General features: G+C 56.3%; 1 protein-coding gene across 29 annotated transcripts in view; it reads right to left on the bottom strand.

The window, feature by feature from the left end:
* Window positions 1–23,022, bottom strand: part of MAD1L1 (mitotic arrest deficient 1 like 1) — a 415,821-nt gene that overhangs the window by 162,105 nt on the left and 230,694 nt on the right. For all 29 annotated transcript variants that reach the window (XR_013531716.1, XR_013531730.1, XR_013531734.1 and 26 more), the window contains one exon: window positions 11,171–11,227. Coding sequence is in view for 26 of the 29 variants with exons in the window: in XM_035289591.3 (XP_035145482.1) it covers window positions 11,171–11,227 (57 nt within the window). In the remaining 3 variants the exon portion in view is untranslated. The remainder of the gene's footprint in view (window positions 1–11,170; window positions 11,228–23,022) is intronic.

Genomic DNA, 23,022 nt, shown 5'->3' with positions numbered 1-23,022 from the left:
CACTGGGATCAATGAGGCTGCCTCCTCCACAGGAGCAGCTGTTCTGGGGAGGGGGCACAGATGTCAGAAACCTTTTGAAGATGGCAACTGCTCACTCCAGAAAAACTCATGCACATAACAGAAATCTGTGTACAGCTGCAAGGGCTTGGTGCATACCTGAGCGCCTGCCCCTGGATGCTGGATAAAGAGCCCCTGCTTAGAAAAAAGACTGAATTTGAAAGCTCTCTCTACAGAAAGGGCCTCCCTCCCTCCTTTTAGCTCCAATCCTACATCTGCCTTTTTAGGACATCTGAGGCCACCTCCTGTCCCTGTGAAGCCTCTCACTGTGGAAGTTAACTCTGCTGGGGGAGTCTGGAGTGGGCTGTCTGCCAGGGCTGCTCGCTGAATCACAGGCAAACACAAGCCCCCAGGTGGCCTAGTTCAAGGGAAAGTCCCAGTGTCCCCAGAACAGGCAGATATGAGGACGGCAGGAGCTCCACATCAGGGAGGCAGGTGGCAGGGACAGAGGTAGAGGCAGGGACAGGTGTCACCATCATGGGCCTGGGGCCAGAAGGGATCAGCTTATGTAAGACACTCATAGCTGAGAAAAAGCTAAGTCTCTGCTGTCAGGCCACAGCAGAGACATGAGAAGTTAAAATCACAGGAAAATGCTTTGCACTTCGAAGAACCAGGAGGAGGGTATGATGTTTCCCCTATATGGAATTACTCTCATAATTTTTCAAGATAAATTAACCAATTTCCTTTCTTGTGGTTATTATAGACTAAATCTTTCTAAGTTTCGCAGAATGGAACACACAGGGGACTTCACTGCTCTGAGTCTGTAGTGCCCACCTTCTCCTCATCACCACTCCTGACACCCAAAAGAGGCCCCATGGGTCACATGGTAAGTGTGCATCCAGCAGCAACATGCAGGTGACCAGGATTCTAAACCACCCAGGAATAACTCTAGTGAGCAGTGGGCAGGCCCATGGTATGGAAGGGGAGAGGGTTTCTGGGGGATCCGTACTGCAACCAGCTTGTCTTCCCATGTCAGTGTGCAGACCAAGGCGACCCGAGAGGACGGGCAGGAACCTGGGCAAGCTCCCTCTAAAGTTTACTGGAAAAACATGAGAATATCTAAGATAATTCTGAAATAGAAAATAACAAAAATGTCATGACATATCAGACACACTGAGGTTCTGCTGGCTCACACACTGTGGCGGTGGCCCAGATAGAAAACAAGCTTAGTGTTCCTGCTACACTGAGATTTTCTTCTGTTTTTTGGTGGAGAAGCAGGGATCCAAATCCTCTACAGCCAAGGGCCACAGATTATACCTGAGAAATCTATTTACTGGACTAAAATCTTCTCAGGCTACTGTTTCTAAAATGTAGATGATCCTTGTAAGATAACAACATTAAATCACCAGCATCTCCTCATGAGATCTTTGCAAACTGGGAAAAGCCGAAAAGGCTGGGTGCTTAGACTGGGAAAGGGGACAGAGGGAATATGAAGTACCCTCCTCCCACTGGTCCCCACCCAGCAGTTGGCAGATGCTTTAAAATCTCTTGCTGAATACCTGGCCCTGGGCTAGCACTGGAGGTCCAGAGAGCCCTGAGGTCCCATCCTGGTGGACTTCACAGACGGCCTGATACAAGGAGGTCCCCTGGACCACCCTGGCCAGAGGGTCTGGTGTCAGCCTGCCTGGGTGTGACCCCTGGAGCACTTTCCACCGTTGCCTGTGTGAACACAGGCAGGTCACTAATCCTGGCTGCACTTGTTCCTCGTCTGAGTATCTGGGGCCTTAACCAGCTTGTGGGTCTGCTGCCAGAATCACAGTGGGATAATCTGTGTAAACAACAAGTGTGTGCCAGTGACGTGGTAAGCACCAGCACATACTGCTTTGTACGTGGCACCGCCATGCCCAGGCCAGCACAGGGACAACAGTGGCGGTGACAGTGAGGGTGCAGGCCCCATGAGGGCAGGGAAGGAAGAGCGCATCTGTGATGCAGGGGCAGTAAAAGGGTCCATCTTGATTTCCAGGGAGCCTGAGGCTCCACTGGGCTGAAAAGACATCCCAGAGTTGGGGGGGAAGCAGCGCAGGGATTGCACGGAAGGGCATGAGAATATGCACTCAGAGGAGGGTGAGGAGATGGGGGTCAGAAGTGAGGACATCACCGGGGTCAGGGCAGGCCTATCAGGCACTGAGGGACCAGGTGGAGACCCCCTAATAGAAGGACACGGCAGGGCAGTGAACGCTCACCCAGTCTCACACAGCAGGAAGGAGGACCCATGCCCTGGCCTGTGTGCTCCCACTTGCAGGCTGAAATCCCAGGAGGGAACCCAGGGGAGGAGAGAAGGCCACAGGGCAGAGCCTCAGAGAGGGGATTAGCCCCCTCGCCCCTCCCACTGTGTGAGAGGGAGAAGGTGCCATCTGGAACCAGGCAGCCTCAGCAGACACCAGACCAGCCAGTTCCTGGTCCTGGACTTCCAGCCTCCAGAACTGTGAGCAACAAACATCTGCTAGGATTTTATTTTATTTATTTAATTTTTTTAACGGAGACACAGTCTCACTATGTTGGCCAGGCCAGTCTCGAACACCTGGGCTCAAGAGATCCATCTGCCTCAGCCTCCCAAAGTGCTAGGATCACAGGCATGAGCCACCACATCCGGCAACATCTGCTACTTTAAGCAGCCCAGTCTGTGGTGTTCTTGGTAGGGCAGCTGAATAGACAGATGTGCAGCCACAGGGCCTCTGTTCCCTCTGACAAGGGCCTAGAAGAGGCGCTCAGCAAATACTTGCTGAATTAGACAAACTTGCCACAAATGCAAGAGGCATTTAAAGCAAACCAGCTCCATGTGATGCTTGCTGTGACCTGTGTGATTCCTTCCACTCTGTGGAGGAGCCTCATGGCATGCACTGAGGAGGAGGCTGGACAAGGAAACCTCAGCTGGTGAAAGGGCAGTGAGTCTGGAACCAGCCGTGGGGCCATTGAGGAAGATCAGCCGCTGTTCTCACCCAGCCACTTTCCAGAACAGCCTGGATCCTCCCAGCACACCAACTTACTTAGCTTTACAGGACTCCAGGGAGGTTCCCCTTCCTCTCTCTACCCCGAAGACCAGGCACTGAAAAACTGTCTGTGGCCACATAGCAAGAGAGGTGACAGGTGTGGCTCAGGAAGGGGGGACCAGTTGTGTGGGATGGAAGGGTGGGGGCAGGAGCTCCCAGGTGGGGAGGGAGGGACCCGGCCTGTGTGGGATCAAAAGACAGGGGCAGGAGCTCCAGATGGGGAGGAAGGGACCCAGCCTGTGTGGGATAGAAGGGTGGGAGAAGGAGCTCCAGGTGGGGAGGGAGGGACCCAGACTGTGGGATGGAAGGACAGGGGCAGGAGCCCCATATGGGGAAGGAGGGACCCGGCCTGTGTGGGGTGGAAGGGTGAGGGCAGGAGCTCCAGATGGGGAGAGAGGGAGCCGGCCTGTGTGGGATGGAAGGACAGGGGCAGGAGCCCCACGTGGGGAGGGAGGGATGGACCCAGCCTGTGTGGGAAGGAAGGACAGTGGCAGTAGCTCCAGGTGGGGAGGGAGGGACCTGGCCTGTGTGGGATGGAAGGACAGGGGCAGGAACCCCATGTGGGGAGGGAGAGACCCAGCCTGTATGGGAAGGAAGGACAGGGGCAGGAGCTCCAGGTGGGGAGGGAGGGACCCGGCCTATGTGGGATGAAAGGACAGGGGCAGGAGCTCCAGGTGAAGGAGGGACCTGGCCTGTGTGGGATGGAAGGGCGGGCATAGGAGCCCCAGGCAGGGGCCCAGGAGAAGCTGCCTCCAAGGCTGGCGAGGAGGACAGTGACATCAGGCCACATTCTTAGACTTTGGGCCATTCCCCAGACCTGCCCGGACACATCCCTGGCCACTATGAGCTGCTCCCATCTCAGGACACCTGCACACCAGGGCATGTGGGGACATACATGCTGGTACAGCATGAAATGAATGAGTTGCCAGGAAGGAGGACGCTGCCACCAGCCACGCAGAGCCCCAGTACCAGCAATGAGCCCCTCCAGCATGCCCCCAAGCACAAAGCTCTGGTGAGAGGTGGCGCTTATTGGCATGACAGGACTGGTCCAGAAAGTGAAGTGACACACTGTCAGTTAGCAAACCAGGATACTCTCATGATCGATCATTCATCTGGAGGCAATGGCCATGCTGGTGGGTGTGACCAGACAGATTCCAGGCAGGGCACAACCATTAGGATGGTACTGAAGAGGGGTGCACTACTGCCTGGTCCATCCTCAGCATAGACACCAGTGAGGACAGAGGCACCAGTCATGCCTCCCATACATGCTCGGCCCTGCAGGCCTACATACAACCCCAGGGCATGCAGTCCCCTTGAGTCTACACACAGCCCCCTGGTGTGCAGGGTCCCTCAGGTCTACACACAGTCCCCGGGTGTGCGGGTCCCTCTGGTCTACACACAGCCCCCAGGTGTGCAGGGTCTCTGGGGTCTACACACAGCCCCCAGGTGTGCAGGGTCTCTCAGGTCAACACACTGTCCCCGGGTGTGCAGGGTCCCTCGGGTCTACACACAGTCCCCGGTGTGCGGGTCCCTCGGATCTAAACACAGCCCTCAGGTGTGCCGGGTCCTTCGGGTCTACACACAGCCCCCAGGCATGCAGGGTCTCTTGGGTCTACACACAGCCCCCGGGCGTGCAGGGTCTCTGGGGTCTACACACAGCCCCCGGGCATGCAGTGTCTCTGGGGTCTACACGCAGCCCCCGGGCGTGCAGGGTCCCTCAGGTCTACACGCAGCCCCCAGGTGTGCAGGGTCCCTTGGATCTACATGCAGTCGCCGGGTGTGCAGGGTCCCTGGGGTCTACACACAGTCCCTGGCTGTGGAGGGTCCCTGGGGTCTACACATAGCCCCCAGGTGTGCAGGGTCCCTCGGGTCTACACAAAGTCCCTGGATGTGCAGGGTCCCTCAGGTCTACACACAGCCCCCGGGGTGTGCAGGGTCTCTCGGGTCTACACACAGTTCTCGGGCATGCAGGGTCCCTCGGGTCTACACACAGACCCTGGGTGTGCAGGGTCCCTCAGGCTACATATAGCCCCCACCAACAGTCTTTTCAGGGCCAGTTCTGCTGGCATCCTCACCTTTCTATGAGAAGCTAGAGGCTCTGAGAGCCAAAGGGACCACAGCTCCTGCCTGAGAGGCCCCAGAGAGCCCAAGGCTTCTCCATGGGGTGGGGCCCAAAGGACCTGTCCTGCTTGTAGTTGTCAGATTTCAGAATCTGTCCGTAAAGCACTTGCTGCTAGGCCCAACTCAGAGCGGGCCTCAACACCCTGCCCATTTCAAAGATGGACAAAGAAGGGTGGCGGACAGGAAGCGGCCTGGCCAGGCCTTGGTACTACTGTAGACACAGCCCTTCGTGGGTCAGACTTAGGGCAGGGTGCTTCTGGAAGCAAGGAGTGAGCCCAGAGGGGCCACAAAGGGAAATCAGGAATCAAGGAAGATGCTCCCTAATCAGAGCTGAGAGCAGCGTAATTCCCTCTAAACCAGAAAATAAATCTTCCCTCCACACTCCCCAAAGTCTATAAAATATTAGAGGATTTTTTATAGCTGCAATCAAAAGACTCCTATCTCCAGCCACTGCTGGCCTAGCTAATTAGGGGGGCTCACTAATGATATGACTGTGGCCCAGGCAATCCCTCCTTATGATATTAATTGCATTTAAGGAAAAAAGCATGAGTTGTACTTATGCTTACTAATTAGTACAGGTTAGCTAATTAATAATAAGAAAGTCAAAGTGCCTTTGTCTTGTCATTGGTAATTAACTAAAGATGTTTACATTTTTCTTTTTTTTCTCTTTCTTCTTTCCTAAATAACAAAATGAATTTGGGTTGGAAAGCAGCGGGTAAAGGAGCCATAGGCTGGGAGATGGGACCAGCACCAGGGCCGCGTCCCAGACCATTGTAGACAGAAGGCATGAGGAATGTAGTCAGCCCTGCCTGGAGTGCAGCGTCTCCACACAAGGTCTTAGGGGCAGACCACCTGGTCGCCTCTTCCCCAGACAGCACCCACTGCTGAGCCAGTCACAGGGAACCAGATGGGAGGGGGCTCAGAGCCAGACCGCCAACTCCAGCTGTCCCAGCTTAGGGCAAGCTCCGGCTCTGGTTTCTCCACCATAAAACGAAAAGGAAACCAGGCTGTCTCGCAGCCCAGAAACTCCTTCAGACAGGAACATGTACCTGCATCTGTAATCCCCAGAGAGAAACCAGTGACCCGTGCTCTGGGTCACACAGAGAAGCGGAGACCTGAAGCCCACAGCTCCAGGGCCAAGCGAGGTTGCAAGGAGTGGTGGGTGAGGCCACTGGCCCTCAGGCATGCCTGGCAGGGTCAGCCCCAACCACGGTGCCTGTGGCCCCCTTGCCTGGCACTGCTATCCCCAGTACCTCCTCTGAAAGGCTCTGCATGAAAAGAGGGGCACAGGCCACCGAGACCCCTCCTTTTGTCCCTCGGGAGCCCGTCTGGAGGGCCTACAGCTCCAAACAAAGGATGGGGCCAGGAACAGGAGCCCAACCCGAGGAGGGGTAACAGCACGACCTGGCTTCCTTGGGGACAATCCTCCCACCACCAAATTCTAAGTCAAATTCTATAGCTTGGGGCCCAGGCATTAGAGCTTAAAAACTGCTGGTTACAGTGAATAAGGTACAGAAATTCTATGGGCCAAAAATGAGGGAAAAAAAAAAAACAGGTTGAAAAGCAGCCAAGCCTCCAGCCCAGTGTAGCACAGAGCGCACCCCACAGCTCCCTGACCAGACCCAGAGGGCCGGAGAAGCCAGCCCTCCAGGGGTGGCCACGCCTACCCCACCTGAGGGCCTAAGACCAGTTTCTGTCTCCCTCCCCACAAAACAGGCCTGGAGTAAGCAGTTCCTCCAAAACCACCTACAGCTGGGGAGGGGCCAATGCTCGGGCCAAGGTGCCTGCTCTGAGCTGTCCATGCCTCTGTTGGACGTGGGAAGTCCATGCTCCAGGGCAGCTGCAGGCACTGGGGCAGGTGGCTCGGCCATAATGCAGGGGCTTGGCTTGTGCTCAGACAGCTCCATTTCTAATTCCTCCTGGCCTCCTGCACATGAGGAAGCGCAGCCCCCAGGCACGTTTCAATTCAGGCCAACACGGAGGCAGCCCGGTGTGTTGACACACAGAACACCAGGGTCTCCACAGGGCATCTTCAGACAGGAGCATCCCTCCTCAGAAAGCACCCACCCCACCCCAAGCTGCTCCAGAGGCAACAGGAAAAGGGGCCTGGCCGAAGGCACCCAGGAAGCTCAGACACTGAGAGGGAAGCACCGACAGCCCTCAGGGCTGGGAACAAGGAAGGCCCTGGGCGTGCCCCCCAGAACCCCCAACCAATCCCCCACACAGGTGGAAAAAGCCCTGGAATCCCTCCTAAACACCTGCACTCAGGGGAACCAGACCCCACTGTCCACAGTCCACATAACTTCACTCATTCCTGGACACTAGACCCCACAGTCCACAGAGCCCCACATAACCCCACTCACTTCTGGACACCAGACCCCACCGTCCACAGAGTCCCACATAACCCCACTCACTCCTGGACACCAGATCCCGCAGTCCACAGAGTCCCACATAACCCCACTCACTCCTGGACACCAGACTCCACCGTCCACAGAGTCCCACATGACCCCATTCACTACTTGATACCAGACCCCCACAGTCCACAGAATCCCACATAAACCCACTCACTCCTGGACATCAGACCCCATAGTCCACAGAGTCCCCCAACCACACTCACTCCTGGACACCAGATCCCACAGTCCACAGAGTCCCACATAACCCCACTCACTCCTGGACACCAGACCCCACAGTCCACAGAGTCCCACATAACCCCACCCACTCCTGGACACCAAATCCCACAGTCCACAGAGTCCCACATAACCCCACTCACTCCTGGACACCAGACCCCATAGTCCACAGAGTCCCACATAACCCACTCACTGAAAGCAGGAGCACCTTTCAGGCCTGCCCTGAGCTGTCTTGGATGAAGGCAGAGGAATGGAAACTGAGTTTGAGGCCTGCCCTTAAACAATACAGTTATGATGGGTTCCCCTGCAAATTACATCAGCAACAAAAGCTCACAGCAGAACACAGGAGAGAAAAGAAACAAAACAACCCCCCAGTATTTCTACAGCCTAAAGAGAAAAATGGTTTGTACTCCAATTTCAAAACCCAGACCTAGGATAGGAAAATGTCTCATCTCCACCTCCCTCCCTCCCTCCCTCCACTGAGCTCTGCTGACAAATCCACCCTGGTGAAACCCCCTTCTCCAGTGACTGTGTCTGCCTTCCATCCAGCTGGCTCCACGTTCACACCATGAGCTTCAGCAGGACTGCTGGAGCCCTCACAGGGCCAGTCCTCTGCCTCATGCCCACTTCGGAAAGAGACAGGAAGCTCTGGCCACCTGCTGGCCCCGACCCCTTTTGATCCCCTCAGTTGCCCCAGCCCTACGTCCTGCTGTCCCTACAGCAAGGCTCTCATCAGCATAAACCGCTCTCCCACTCCGCACTGGGTAAAATGAGTCTCCCTCCCAGCTCCAGGCCAGGCCCCTGAGCAGGCCCTTCTGTGCCAGCCGCCAAGCCCAGGGCAATCCTGCACTCGCCTTCTGGGTCCTCTCTGTGGTCTGACTGTCCCCTGAAAACATTTCCTTCTCCAGGGCTTTGTGAATGGACCTGCCCTCCACGGAGTCCCCAGCTCATGGCTGCTGCCCAAGACTAGACGCCAGGATACTGGAATGCCCCAAAGAGGCTTGAACCTCCAATTCTGACTTCTCTGCTACCTACTCACTCCCGACAACAGAAATACCATGCAGAGTGGATGGGCACCTCTGTCCCCAGAGCACTGACTCAAGGCCTCCAGGCCTGCGCATCCAACATGTGGCAGGCATGAGACCCCCACGCTTCATCCATAGTCTCCTACTCATACCATGAGCTCACCCAGGGTGGAATGCCGAAGCTGTCCTCGATTCCCAGCCTCACACTCTCTACCTCACCTGCGGTCTACCTTCATTGCAGCCAGCTCAGACCAAACCTCCCCACACCACTGCAGGCCTAAGCCCAGGGCCCCTGCGCCTCCCACCCCAGCTAGCCCCAGACCTGCTAGTTAGCCTTTACAAAGGAACACCAAGCTGTGTCACGACCTCCCCTACCCATGAAACCACAACCCTGCTGTGACCACACAGGGCCCACAGGTTGGATTACCAACCGCCGCAGGCCCCGCTTCTGTCACCCCTAACCTCACTGTTGGGTCCCAGGACCTGGGATCTGCCGAGCTGCCTGCCCCACCATTTCCACCACCAACAGTAGGGTCCCCTGGGCTCGGCTCAGGACACTCTGCAGAGCGGCCCTGGGTGACTGTGGCTGCTGCACTCGCCACCACCTAAAGTTCTGTCCTTCACTCTCCTGTGGGCCACTAGCTACCCCACTGGATAACAGTATGCCTCCAGGGAGGCAGGTGCCTATGTCACTGGCTGCGGCATCCCCAGCACCAAGAGGAATGTCCTTAAGCAGCTGCTGAGTGAACAGCGACTGTTCTGGAACCTCACAACAGCTGTCGCCAGCCCACCGGACCTTGGTCCTGCAGATGCTGGCTCTGCGCAGACCCGCATGGTGCCCTGCTGCTACCTCTCTGCATGGCTGGGCAACTTCTTCCAGGGTCTCAGCAGACAACCCTCACTATCTCCAGCCTAGGCCCGGGTGCCTGCACCTCCCAAGAGGGTGATTTCCAACTCTATCCAACCCTGTCCCATGGGAAGGGCCTGAAACCATGGCCACAGCCACGGCCACCAAAGGCTGTGCAGCTGGCACATGAGTCTGTCAAGTGATGAACCCTCAGCACACCCCTGCTGGGTTGAGGGGAAGGCCCTGAGGCCGAGAGCCAGGACACCAGCTGAGTCATAAGCTGGCAAGCAAGGACACCCAGACGGGAGCCTCCACCTGGGCTGCATGCCCTGGGGTCCATACAACGCTGACTGCTGCTCTGCCTGTGACCTAGGCCAGTCTGACTCGTGGCCCAGGGCAGAACACACAGTCACATGCACACACGCCCCAGGGCCTTCCTTGTCCTTCACAGACATGGCCATGGTCAGGGCAGCATGGAGGGGACCTACAGTTTGTTTAGGCCAAAATGCTTCAAAAGCAAAGTCCGTTTGTTGCCTAAAGCAGTAGAAAGCTTTTTTTTGAGACACAATTTTACTCTTTTTGCCCAGGCTGGAGTGTGGTGGCGTGATCTCAGCTCACTGCAACCTCCACCTCCCAGGTTCAAGCAATTGTCCTGTCTCAGCCTCCCAAGTATCTGGGATTACAGGTGCCCACCATCACCCCTGGCTAATTTTTGTATTTTTTAGTAGAGATGGGGTTTGACCATGTTGGCTGGGCTGGTCTCGAACTCCTAACCTGAGGTGATCCACCCGCCTCGGCCTCCCAAAGTGCTGGGATTACAGGCGTAAGCCACCACACCTGCGCAAGTGGGAAGCTTTTTAACACTAGAGGTCCAGAAACCAGAAGAGCCCACCTGGTGCCCAATGGGCCACACTGCGGGACCCTCCCCCAGGCTCAGAGGCAGCCAAACCAGTGGGAGTGGGGCTGATGTGGGCTGAGGAGAAAACAGCTGGAAAGCACACCTGCCTCATTCACAGACGGCAGATAAGCACTCACCAGAGACATCCCTCGCTTGGTCAGGCATGCTGAGGGACGCCCAAGCCCCAGCTGAGCCACTGTCCCACTGGGAACTCAGGCCCTGTGTGGTCAGGGCAGGGGTCCACAAAGCCACAGCACCGATACCCAGTTCAACAGCCCCCAGACCCCTCACAGGCTCTCACATCTGCTTTGCCTCCGACACCCTGGCCTTATGTGGCCTGGGCAAAAACACGTCACTGACCCCTTTCCAAAAACATGGCGGTGGGGCCGGAGAGGCTGTGTTCTTCCCAGGCACGTGCCACCTGTCACTGGTAGAGACAGGACTCAGGCTCTTCACATGCCCTTCCATGCTCAACACGGCTTCAACAACAGAGGAGGCAGCCATGCACTGGCACCTGCAGCTGAGGGCTCACGGGGACAGGAGTCCCTGCCCAGACCCAGGGTCCAGGTGCCCTGAATCCCAAGCCACTCCTGCAACAGACTCACCATGTCTGCTCTTTGTTTCTGGCCTCCCAGCTCCTCCAGGGCCTGTGACAGCTGAGCCTGCAAGACAAGAGAGGATTTGGCCTCAGACTGGGGTGGACCAAGCGCCATTTCTAGTACTACGGAGAACATAACCCCCACCACCCCGCAGCCTCCACTCCCTGTGGAGCAACAGGGCCCAGGAGCTGGGCAGTGGGCAGCTGGAAGGTTGGCAGGGGCCAGCACAGCCACCCCATGAGGCCCAGAGCCCAGTGATAGAAACAGAGACCAAGTAGGCAGCAGGTGGCTGGAGAGTTGGCAGGGGCCAGTGTGGCTGCCCCTTGGGGCTCAGAGCCCATTGATGGTGACAAAGACTGAGTGGGCAGCAGGTGGCTTGACAGAACCAAGGTCCATTCCAAAAATCTGCCTCAGGAAACTGTGAATGGAGTGGACAAAGGGGCGGGCCCGAGAGAGACTGTGAAATCAGGGGAGAGACGGAGGGGAAAGGTTCAGGATGGGACTTTCCATCAGAGGAAATCAATTAACCGTAACCCCTACCCAGGCAGGGAAGGTCTCCTGCCCCCACACATGCCCCAAAGAGCGCTGGGCCTAACCCCACACTAAGGATAGAAAAGCCAGCAATGAGAAGCTAGCCTCCTCCTCCTAACAGGCCTGATGGGGCAGCAAGGCTGGGCCTGGCTGTGGGGCCAGGACATCAGCAGTCCAGCTCCCTGCTGAGGACAGTGACCCTGCACCACACAGGGGAACCTCAGAGACCCTCTGCCCTGGGCCTCTGCCCCTGCGGCTCCTGCCTTCCCCCACATCCCCTGCCCCTGCCCCTTCCTGCCACAACCCTGCTTCGCTCCCCACTGCTACTACCACCTAAACACACCGTGTCTGTGACCTGGAACCAGGGAGGAAGGGTCAGGCACTGGGGGCCTTGTGAGACCTCCCCTCTCCATGGCACAGCACAGAGGAAAGCCGGGAAGGAGACTGAGGGGCCAGCCCAGGAGTGAGGCAGGTGACTGTGGTGGGGGTGTGCAATCTGTAGGGTAGAGCTCCAGCATGCCTGGGGTTGAAGGAGCAATTGGGAGGCCTGGCCCAGCAGCAACTGGAAATCACCAGGCAAGTCACCAGGAGAGATGGGAGAGAGAAATGTGAGGGAGGGAGGCATGTATATGTGCATGCACACGAGTGTGGGTATGGGAACACTGGTGTGTGGCATGTGCACATGTGGTAGGGATGGGGAAATATATTTGGAGACACAGAGAACAAGGCACTACAGCCCCTGGGGACACAGCCTGGGGAAAGTGGCCCAGGTAGCAGCCCACAGTCCTCAGGCACTCTGCTCTGGAGATCATGGGTCCTCAAGCTCCCCTACAGGCCCAGCACAGCGAGGCTCTGGACTTCCCATGGGCCATGCTGGGTGCCTGCTGGTTCTGGATGCCACAGCAGAGTCAGACCCAGGCTCCAGGTACCCCTGGGGAGGCTGCAGGTGTGAGCACCTGAGCCCCCTGAGCCTCTACTGTGGGGCCTCAGTGAGAGCATCCGCGTGACCCCCATTGCCCAATGCCCTGTGCAACACCTGTGGGTGCAGAGCAGGCCTTGAGCTCTGCCCACTACCAGCCCCTCCTGGTGCCCTCTCCCTTCCCCAGGGGAGGTGCTGAAGCCTGCCCAGTCACTGTCATCAGGAGGCAGGTGGCCATGGCCACTCTGGGCTGTGTGGACTGCTCCATGGAAAGCTTGGTGCCTCAGGGTTAGGGAGCAGCACATCACCCTCCACAGAGCCAGCAGAACCCTGGATAATCTGCCCACTGCTGGGGTCACAAGCACCTGGGAACAGCAGATGGAGAGGGACATCCCCCAATCTCGGCCTAGATGCAACGTGCTTCACTGAGCTACACCCCTGCGCGTGGCATCCCTGGGCACTCCCAGGGAGCACAGAGAGCCAGGTTGGGGCATCCCGAACACCCCATGTGCTTAGGCAGAGCCTCAGCACTTGGGAAGCAGCTATAGTCCACACTCATGCTCGCTTCACGCAGCCCTGCACCCAGCACCCTATCTAGATCTACCCGCACCCACAGGCTGCCAGGCTACAGAGACTACCCCAAACATGGGGGAAGACAACAAGGCTCTGAGCTGGCATGAGCGGTGAGAGGCGGCTGTTAGAGCTGCCCATACCCCCTGTAGCCTGGGCATGTCCGCCACGCTTGGCGCCAGCCCTGGGCACACAGGCAGCTGGCACATGGATACCAGCCTCAGGTCACAGCTGCAGATGAGGTACATCGTCATCCCCATTTACATCAATTCACGTGGCAACCTCGAAAGGTCAAAGGTACTTTACAACATAACTTGGAAGAGGCCGGGGCCATTCATAAGCAGCAGGGCAGGGAGCTGTGTGCAAGGCCCAGGCCAACCCGCTCTCCTGCACCTCCCAACACAATCACTGCAGGGTGGAGCCGTGACCACAGTGGCCAGCCAAGGGTCCTGCCAAGGCCAGGCAGGCCACAGCAACCTCAGCCTTCACAGCCTCCTGTACCACGCGGGTAGGCCGCAGGAGTTTTCAGAAGGTTTTATGAGGCTTCTATGAGGACAGCACTAAGCAATGTGCACCTGAAGACAAGTGCATTTACAATAGGCTTATCAGCCTGAGGCCAAGGTGTCCGCCTCCACACCAGCCCCATTCAGCCTCGTAGTTCCGTCAACAGTTGGAAAAAACAGAAGGCATGTTTCCTCAAATCCTCTGTGCCCTGAAAACACAGAGACCAGTGAGATTTTTGAGACATCCCCAAAGCCAGAGTTGCTGGCAGAAAGGTGACTGAGCCGTGGAGCCCTGCACTCGGACTCGCGCCCTGGTCTGCGGTACCTGGACAGAGTGCCCAGAGCAACTCCCATGAGAGCACAACTGCACGTCAACAGGAGCGGCTGTGACTGGGCTCCCACACCCGCCTGGCGCTGAACAGGGCCCTGGATTCAGGAATGCAGATGTTTCCCAAACAAGCTGTTTCCCAGGAGGCAACCAGGACAGCAGAGGGCATTGTAGGAGTCGTTCAGCCATGAAGAGAGACGGCTTCTAGACAGTGAGAGCCGCCTTTAACCAAAGACTGAACACACAGGTGTCACTCAGGCTGTGATGAGATGGCCACGGATCCTGTGTGACCCATAAGGTTCTACATCTTCACCTGCATTAAGGGGTTACACACATATACTCACCCTGTCGTCCAACAGGCTGTATACTTACAATCTGTACACCTTGGTGTATTATGTTACATTTCCATTAAAACATATACTCTAGCACCGTGGGGTACAAACTACAGAGGAAGAGAGGGATGGCTCTGTTACCATAAAGATAAATTGTTTCAGCCAAGCACAGTATTCATTAGGGAGGCCAAGGCACAAGAACTGCTTGAGCTCAGGAGTTCGAGACCAGTCTGAACAACATACAGAGATCCTGTCTCTACAAAAATTTAAAAATCAGCTGGGTGTGGGAGCACACAACTGTGGTCCCAGCTACTCAGGGAGCTGAGGCAGGAGGGTCTCTTGAGACAAACAGGTTGAGGCTGCAGTAAGCCAGGACTGTGCCACTGCACAATCATGGGCAACAGAGTGAGACCCTGTGTCAAAAACACAAAAACGAAGATGTGAAACACACAAAACAAGGTTGTTTGTAACCAGCCACATCTTCCCAACAAGGACAGCCAAATGGGACATTGCACAACCCTGAATAAGAGGTGACTCCAGGTGGGGCCTTCTCAGCAAAGCAGCCACCAGACAGAAGCTCAGCAGGCGGAGGGGCCAGAAATCTGAGAGTGTGACACGGGGCGCATGTTCTATACACACAGAGATGGGGATTTAGCAGGGAGGCAGGAGGGAGCTCAGGTCTGGTTTATAGACACCACACAGCACAAGGTTTGTGGGTGCAGGACACTTCAGTCACCACTCACTCATAACCTGAAAAGACACATGTGGCACTCCTAAGAACAGGATAACATGGAGAGGACACAGGCAGAGAAGGCCTGTTGGCATGCAAGGAAATGCACTGCTGTCTGTGGCTCAAAGAGGATATGTGTTCAGACATGAGGTTTCCAAGTAACCAAAAAAAAAAAATGTTTTACAAGAGAGTGGGTGCCGACAGAATAGGAGCTAGTGGGGAGAACAGCAGTGGCTGCAGTCTGGGGTGTCAGCCACAATGCATGCCAGTCCTGGGCCTCCTTGATGTGACAGGTTCTGCAGAGGGAGACTGTGAGAAGTTCACAGCAGAGCCCCAGCACTGAGTAGCATTTGATAAACATCCACTCCTCCCTCACTTTATCATTCAAAGAAAACAACCGGAGAAAGAAAAACAAAGGAAACACTGAAACCTACACAATCCACTACAGGAGACACAGGACATCACTAAACCCACACAGCCCATTACAGCAAAGACAGGACATCATGAAACCCGCACAGCCCATTACAGCAGAGACAGGACATCATGAAACCCACAGAGCCCACTACAGGAGAGACAGGACATCACTAAACACACACAGCCCACTACAGGAGAGACAGGACATCATGAAATCCACACAGCCCACTACAGGAGAGACAGGGCATCATGAAATCCACACAGCCCACTACAGGAGAGACAGGGCGTCACTAAACACACATAGCCCACTATAGGAGAGACAGGACATCACTAAACCTGCACAGCCCACTACAGGAGAGACAGGGCATCACTAAACCCACACAGCCCACTACAGGAGAGACAGGACATCACTAAACACACCCAGCCCACTACAGGAGAGACAGGACATCACTAAACCTGCACAGCCCATTACAGGAGAGACAGGGCATCACTAAACCCGCACAGCCCACTACGGGAGAGACAGGGCATCACTAAACACACACACAGCCCACTACAGGAGAGACAGGACATCATGAAATCCACAGAGCCCACTACAGGAGAGACAGGGCATCACTAAACACACACAGCCCACTACAGGAGAGACAGGACATCACTAAACACACACAGCCCACTACAGGAGAGACAGGACATCACTAAACACACACAGACCACTACAGGAGAGACAGGACATCATGAAATCCACACAGCCCACTACAGGAGAGACAGGGCATAACTAAACACACACAGCCCACTACAGTAGAGACAGGACATCACTAAAGCTGCACTGCCCACTACAGGAGGGGCAGGACATTAGGGTCCCGAGAGACTCAAGACAACATTCTCTGTGTGTGTGATGGAGGCTCCCAAATGGGGTACCAGGAAGCTTCAAGGCGACAGGTTCTCTTGGGCCCTAAAATGCCCTAGAACTTCTCCTTCTGGACAAGCAGGAGGAGCCAGCAGAGATGCATCCTCCCACCTCAGTCACCAGAACCAGACACCACATCAGGAACCGTGGGATTCCAGCGAGGGAGGGCAGGCAGCTCAGAGCTCAGAGCTACAGGGAGGGACAGGGCAAAGTCCCCGGGACTCAGGCTGGGGCAGTGCTACAGACAGAGTCCAGCAGACCTGCTGAGCAAGGAGACAGGAACGGGAGCTCCAGGAGGCACAGATGGGCAGCTGGGCCTGGCAGGCCAGCACCAGACAAAGGGAAGGGACATGAACAGAGGCCACCAGAGAAAAGGCACCGAGGTAGAGAAGCCCAGGAAACAATGGGCATGTCAGTCACTGGAGACACGCAGATTTAAGCGTCGGTGAAATGGGCTGTTGCCCCGCCAGATCGTTACCAAAGCTGACAACGCCACAGGGGGACGTTCTCCCAGCTGGGGTACCATTGGCCTGGGGCTGGAGAGAATGCTCCACTGGACACCCACGTGTTGCCATGGTAGGGCCACTTGGGAAAAGGGTTTGGCAATGTCATAAAGTTAGGGCTCACACCTGGAATTCCAGCACTTTGGAAGGCCAAGGCAGGTAGATCACCTGTGGTCAGGAGTTCAACCACAGCCTGGCCAACATGGTGAAACACTGTCTCTACTAAAAATACAAAAATTAGCCGGGTATGGTGGTGCACACCTGTAGTCTCAGCTACTCAGGAGACCGAGGCAGGAGAATTGCTTGAATCCAGGAGGCAGAGGCTGCAATGGAGCCGAGATCACACCACTGTACTCCAGCCTGAGCAACCAGAGCAAGACTCTGTGTCCCTCCCGCCTTCCCTGGCAAAAAAAAAAAAAACAATCCCCACAATCCTACTCCTATATGTAGAGCCCAAAGGAATGAAAACCTACATCCATACAGTCTGGTGCATAGATACTCACAGGAGCTCTGTCCCTAACTGGCAAGAACTGACACCATTCTGACATTGGTCAGAGGTGAACATGTAAGATTATTTTGGGAGAGTCTTATGACAGAGAACATTTTGTGATAAAAGTAAATGAACTGCTGATACAACAAGGTTGATGGGTCTCAAAAGCACTGTGCTCAGTCAGAGATGATAGACACAGCAACTGGAAGACTCCATCTACATGAAGTTCCAAGAAAGCCCAGAACAACAGTAATAGGCCCCAGACCGGTGGGCTCCAGGAGCTGGGGGTGCAAAGACACTGACTGTCAATATTCATCAAACCATACGGATAAAGCTGGGGGATTTTCCTGAGTATAAATTTCTGTAAAGCTGCCTTTAAAACATGGAATCCCCAGAGCTTAGGGAGAACCATGCTCACAAGGGTTGGAGGCTGGCGCAGCCCAGGTACATGTTAGAGAGGAGCTCCCACAGGGCCTCAGGCAGGGCAACTTCAGGCTGGTCTCGGGAGGGTTCCTCCAGGAAGCCACGTCTGTGAGGAGGCTGTGGGTGGGTGGCAGAGCATCCGATGCGGAAACACCCCAGGCCATGCACTTTGGCCCTGACTGTGTGGCTGCCCAGCCACCTTCAGGGGACGCAGATGCCTCTGGCTCCCTGACTGACCGGGTAGAGCCCCTGGTCCTGGTCACAGTGTCCTCACCTCTGAGACAAGAGCTCCCCAAGCCCAGGCTGGCTCTGCAGGGCAGTGGGGGATTGCAGCCTGAGCTGATGGGGAGATGGTGGGATGGAGAGAGGGCTTCCCAAGGCCACGGGCGGGGGCTGGCCTGACGGCCAGGAAGACCGGATACCAAAGGTTGCTTGTGGGCAGGCCAGGTGCTTCCCTAGCCTCAGCTCCTCCCCCACGACCCACCCCAGCCTGGGTACAAGTCTGACTGCAAGAGTGCAGACACGCAGGAAGCTCAGGTGGGAAGGAAAATGGCTCAATCCCAAATTGCCTGAGACGCAGGGCTCGGGTTCCCCAGGAGAGGCCAAGTACACTCGGAGCCAGGCTTCAGGGACCCATGCCAGGGAGCACAGAGTGGTATGGCGGCTGTGGGGAGAAGGTCTCATTACATGTCGTGGAAAACCCAGCACAAGGAGGCCCTCCATGCAGCCATGCCCTGACCCCACACCCCTGGTACCCAGTGACCACAGAGTTGCCTCTACTTGAGCAGCCAAAGGCTCACAAACAGCTCTTCCTGGGTGAGGCCACGTGTCCTGGGTGGCTACGTGTGCTCAGACACGAGCCCCAGGCCCCGATGCCCTCGGCACCACTGAGGTGCTACACAAATCCCTTGGCCGGGCTATTTTTATCCTGAGGTGAGAAGTTGCTGTCTGTGATCCAGCACTCCTGCTGGCCAGGATACAGTAGAAAACGGCTGGGACAGGCGGCCACAAACCCCAGCGGCCACAGGACAGCTGGGCTGGGAAGGACCCGAGGGCACCAGGCACAGATCCTGCACATGATGAGGAGGCTGGAACTGGGGGAAGGCAGCCCACCTGTGGTCACAGTCACACGGAAGAGAATGGGATGGAAGCTCAGGCCTCCACCTTCCTGGCCAGCTCTCCTGGTGGCTTGTGACACAATATGAAGAAGTAGGGGGCAGCACATCACAGGGTACCCACAGGGCTCCCCAGGCCACAGCCGTGCCCCTGGGTAAGGCAGCATACCACAGGGTCCCCACAGGGCTCCCCAGGCCAAAGCCTTGCCCCTGGGAAAGGCAGCACACCACAGGGTGCCCACAGGGCTCCCCAGGCCACAGCCCTGCCCCTGGGAAAGGCAGCACACCACAGAGTCCCCACAGGGCTTCCTAGGCCACTGCCCCAGTACCTGCCCCCAGGTGAGGCTGTACACAGACGCTCTCTCTGTGCGTGGAGTCCTGAGGATGACTAAGCCCAGCCCTGGCCACAGAGCATAGAGCAGGTGGCAGCGCGGGGTCAGTAGCTCCGCCGCAGCCCCCGCTGCAAGACAGGCTGTGGGGCAGATGCCCAGGCCCTGGGAGATGCTCTGAGGGTATTGGCAGGTCCTTCCGTGGTGGAGGGGACAGAGTCTGTCCTGGGCTTATTCCTCACACATAGTAAGGTTGGCTACTGTGCTGGGAAGCAACACTCAAAGTGTGTGCCATCTGGGTTGGCACTGGCATGTCACGGGGAGCCCAGCTCAGTGTGGCTCTGTCCTGTGCAGATGCCCCATCCTGGGAATGGAGCTAGCACCCTGCAATTCCCACTAAGGACCTGCAGCCACACAGCAGCTCCCAGAGCCCAGACTCTAGGATGATTTTCCATATACCCCTCAGTCAACTTTTCTTAAATACATGTGTAATTTCTAACTGTTTCAAGATTTTTATTTTTGCTTTATCCCTGCTTTGTACAGTACAGTCATCTCAAGTTCTTCAACAGAGGGAAACAGTTAATCAATACACTCACAAGTACTGGGCCTGGTGAACAACCGAGGCCCTGAAGACCAGGCTCTCTCCAGCCCTCCTGGAGCCAAACCACCAGAAAGCCAAGTGACAGTACCCACAGTGCCACCCGAGCCTCTCAGAGGCCGCAGGGAGGAAGGGTAGACGGAAACACCAATACGGCCATTTCTTCCTAAATCATTAGAAACTATTTCAAAGTCACTGCAATTTAAATGGGGATTCTCCACATACCTCCACACAACCAGCTGCACAGTCATCGGTTTTAAATAAATCGGTAACACAAATCAGGCCGATGTGTTGAATCAAAGTGGCGTGTGCTGCGTATTTATAGCTCTGTCCACAGAGCACTCCTGACATGCTACCAGCTCCTGCAGCCACTTTATTAAATGGAATAAATAACCACGCAGGACAGCAAAACCTCACCAACAGGGGTTTGGGGTTCTTCCAACTCAACACTGTTTTCCCAAAAGGTCATTGCTGGAATAAAAACATGGTCCAGATGAGAACGAACTGATGTCCGGTTTAGCTAACGGGTGGGTGGAAGGGAACCACTTTTGGAGCGATGCTGGGTCCTCCTGCCTGCGACTACCCCAAGCCCACCTGGCCGTCAGGTAGCAGACACTCAGCTGCCCTGAGGTGCCTGCCCTAGGGGCACCCCAGCGCGGAGCAAGCTTTCAGGGAAGGCTTTCAGGGTCCAGAGTCAGAGGACATAGGAGCATGTGGGGGGTGGGGGGACAAGGGGTGAACAGAGGCCAAGGGAGAGAAAAGACAGAGACAAACTGTCAGACAGATGTGTGGAGGACAGAAAGAAAGGAAGTGAAAAGGAGACGGGAAACAAACAAAAAAAAAACTACCAAGTGGAGGCAGCAGGGAGAGCGGGAGGCAGGGGGCTGGGACCGCCATCCTCCCAGCTGGGAGGGCTCCTGACCCCTCACAGTCCAGGTGCTCCTTCCATCCACGTTCCCAACCCTGCCTCCTGGATGGAGGTGCAGGAAGCCTGTACCTCGACCACCCACATCTCCCTAACACAACTCAACACCAGGACCAAGCCAAATCGCCAGTGCCTGCAGCCCCACACAGAGCTTGCATATCAGCCTCTTGTGCGGGAGGGCTAAGTAGCTTATTAATAATAATAATGATGATAATGATGCCAGGTAACTTATTATTATTGTATATATATGTTCTTTGAGAAGGAGTTTCACTCTGTCACCAGGCTGGAGCACAGTGGCACAATCTCGGCTCACTGCAACCTCTGCTGCATTCACATGGAAGTCATGTCCCCTCCACTATGAGAGGACCTGCCACCACCCTCAGAGTGTCCTCCAGGGCCTGGGCGTCCGCCCCACAGCCTGTCCACCCTATACTGCATTCATTCCCAGGGTTCAAGTAATTCTGCCTTAGCCTCCCGAGTAGCTGGGACTACAGGCGCGCACCACCATGGCCAAGCTAATTTTTTTGTTTTTAGTAGAGACGGGGTTTCACCATGTTGGGCAGGATGGTGTCAATCTCTTGACCTCATGATCCACCCACCCTGGCCTCCCAAAGTGTTAGGATTACAGGCATGAGCCACCATACCCAGCAGATAACTTCTTATTTTGTGTCAATAGACCACGCTCAGCTAGTGCACACCAGATAGGCAGCATGAGCAGCTTCCAGAGGTCTCTGCTCCCAGGCAGGGGCAGTTTGCGGAGGCTCCCCTATGGAAATCCGGAAAGCATTACTGTTGAATAACAGGAAGCAGAGAGGCCCATCCCACCCAAGCCTCCAGGGCATCCCCAGTGCTACCTGCTGATTCCAGCACCTGGAGGGTGTTATCACAGCTGGGCACGTTCCAAGTGGGGGGCCTGCAGGGGGCGGGAGGCTGGAGGGCAGGGCCCACAGCTGCTGATACAGGGTCCCGCCACTACTCAGTGGGTACAGAGCTACCCTCGGCCTTCCTGCCACTCAGGGTCCTGCTGGGAGCAGAAGCAGGGCCCAGCCTGGTGAGGGGTGTGGAGAACTCAGGCACTGAGCAGGGAGGGTGGGTGCTCTCTCTAGAGCCAGCCCCATAGCTGAGGCTGGCACCTCACCCCGGGAGGCAGGGAGGGGAGAAGGCAGCCGGGACAGGGCTGGGCTGCGGCAGGTCCCAGCGATCTGCTCATGGCTCTCCCAGCCTATGCCTCAGCTTCCTCATCTGGAAGATGGAGAGGAACTCCTACCCTGAAGCCTCAGGCGGGCAGTTTAATGAGAGTGCAGGGTGCAGTACAGTGCCTGGGGCCACAGCCTTGGAATGACAGGTGTTTATACCTCGGTTAACAGGATCAGTGTGATGGCTAGCTCCAGCGACCAGGGGCTATACAGGGTTCAAAGACCCCCAGCCCAGGGACTGAGCTGCTTCACAAGATGCGCTCTTGACTTAAAGCCAGAAACAGGCGGGAGAGGGGAGGAGGACTGGGCTGTGGACCTCTGGGCTGGGATGGGCATTGGTCCCACAGACAGGGTCGTGGGAACCGCCATCTTCTACACCCATGTAAGCCTCTCCTGCCCGGCCCAGGGTCCCACTCTCCACCCAGGCATGAGTGACCGAGAGGCCCAGGGGCTTCCCGTGGCCATGCAGGAGCTGAAAGCAGTGACCTTTCAGCCCCAAGGCAGGGGTCCTGCAAGGAAGCAGTGGTTTCAGCCCAGCAGCCCAACCTGGGAGCAGGAGCACAGGGTACTGTCCCTGCATGGCAGCCCCGCCCCACACAGGAAACTCGACAGCCAGATTCCCATCTACCCCGGGCCCAGCCATCAGCACAGCCTAAGCAGAGCTCCAATATGCCCTGGGTGCTCACAATGGCCACAGGGAGGCTCACAGGTCAGACTTAGATCCACGGCAGCCTCACTGACCACAGGGAAAAGAGGAGACGGGCCCTCACAGAAAGCAACAGCCAGATACAAGGCACATGCAGGGTCTCCAGAGCAGCCCCCCTGCCTCTACGGGGGCGTCCCTGGCTCTCGCCCCAACCATCCGTGAAACACAGCGCTCCTGCTGGGCCCCGAGCTTCATCTTTGCAAACGTGCTTGGTTACCAGAGTTAGGACCACGTTCTCTTGAATATGAGCCACCTATGTGGAGAGGGCCAAGAGCTGGGGAGCTCCCAGCAGATACTCCCCCAAGGTGGGCACCCAGCCCAGGAGCCCCCTGTACCCCCAGC

This window comes from Callithrix jacchus, chromosome 2, assembly GCF_049354715.1.
Source record: "Callithrix jacchus isolate 240 chromosome 2, calJac240_pri, whole genome shotgun sequence".
Taxonomy (NCBI): Eukaryota; Metazoa; Chordata; class Mammalia; order Primates; family Cebidae; genus Callithrix; species Callithrix jacchus.
This window is presented reverse-complemented; position numbering and strand designations above follow the sequence as displayed.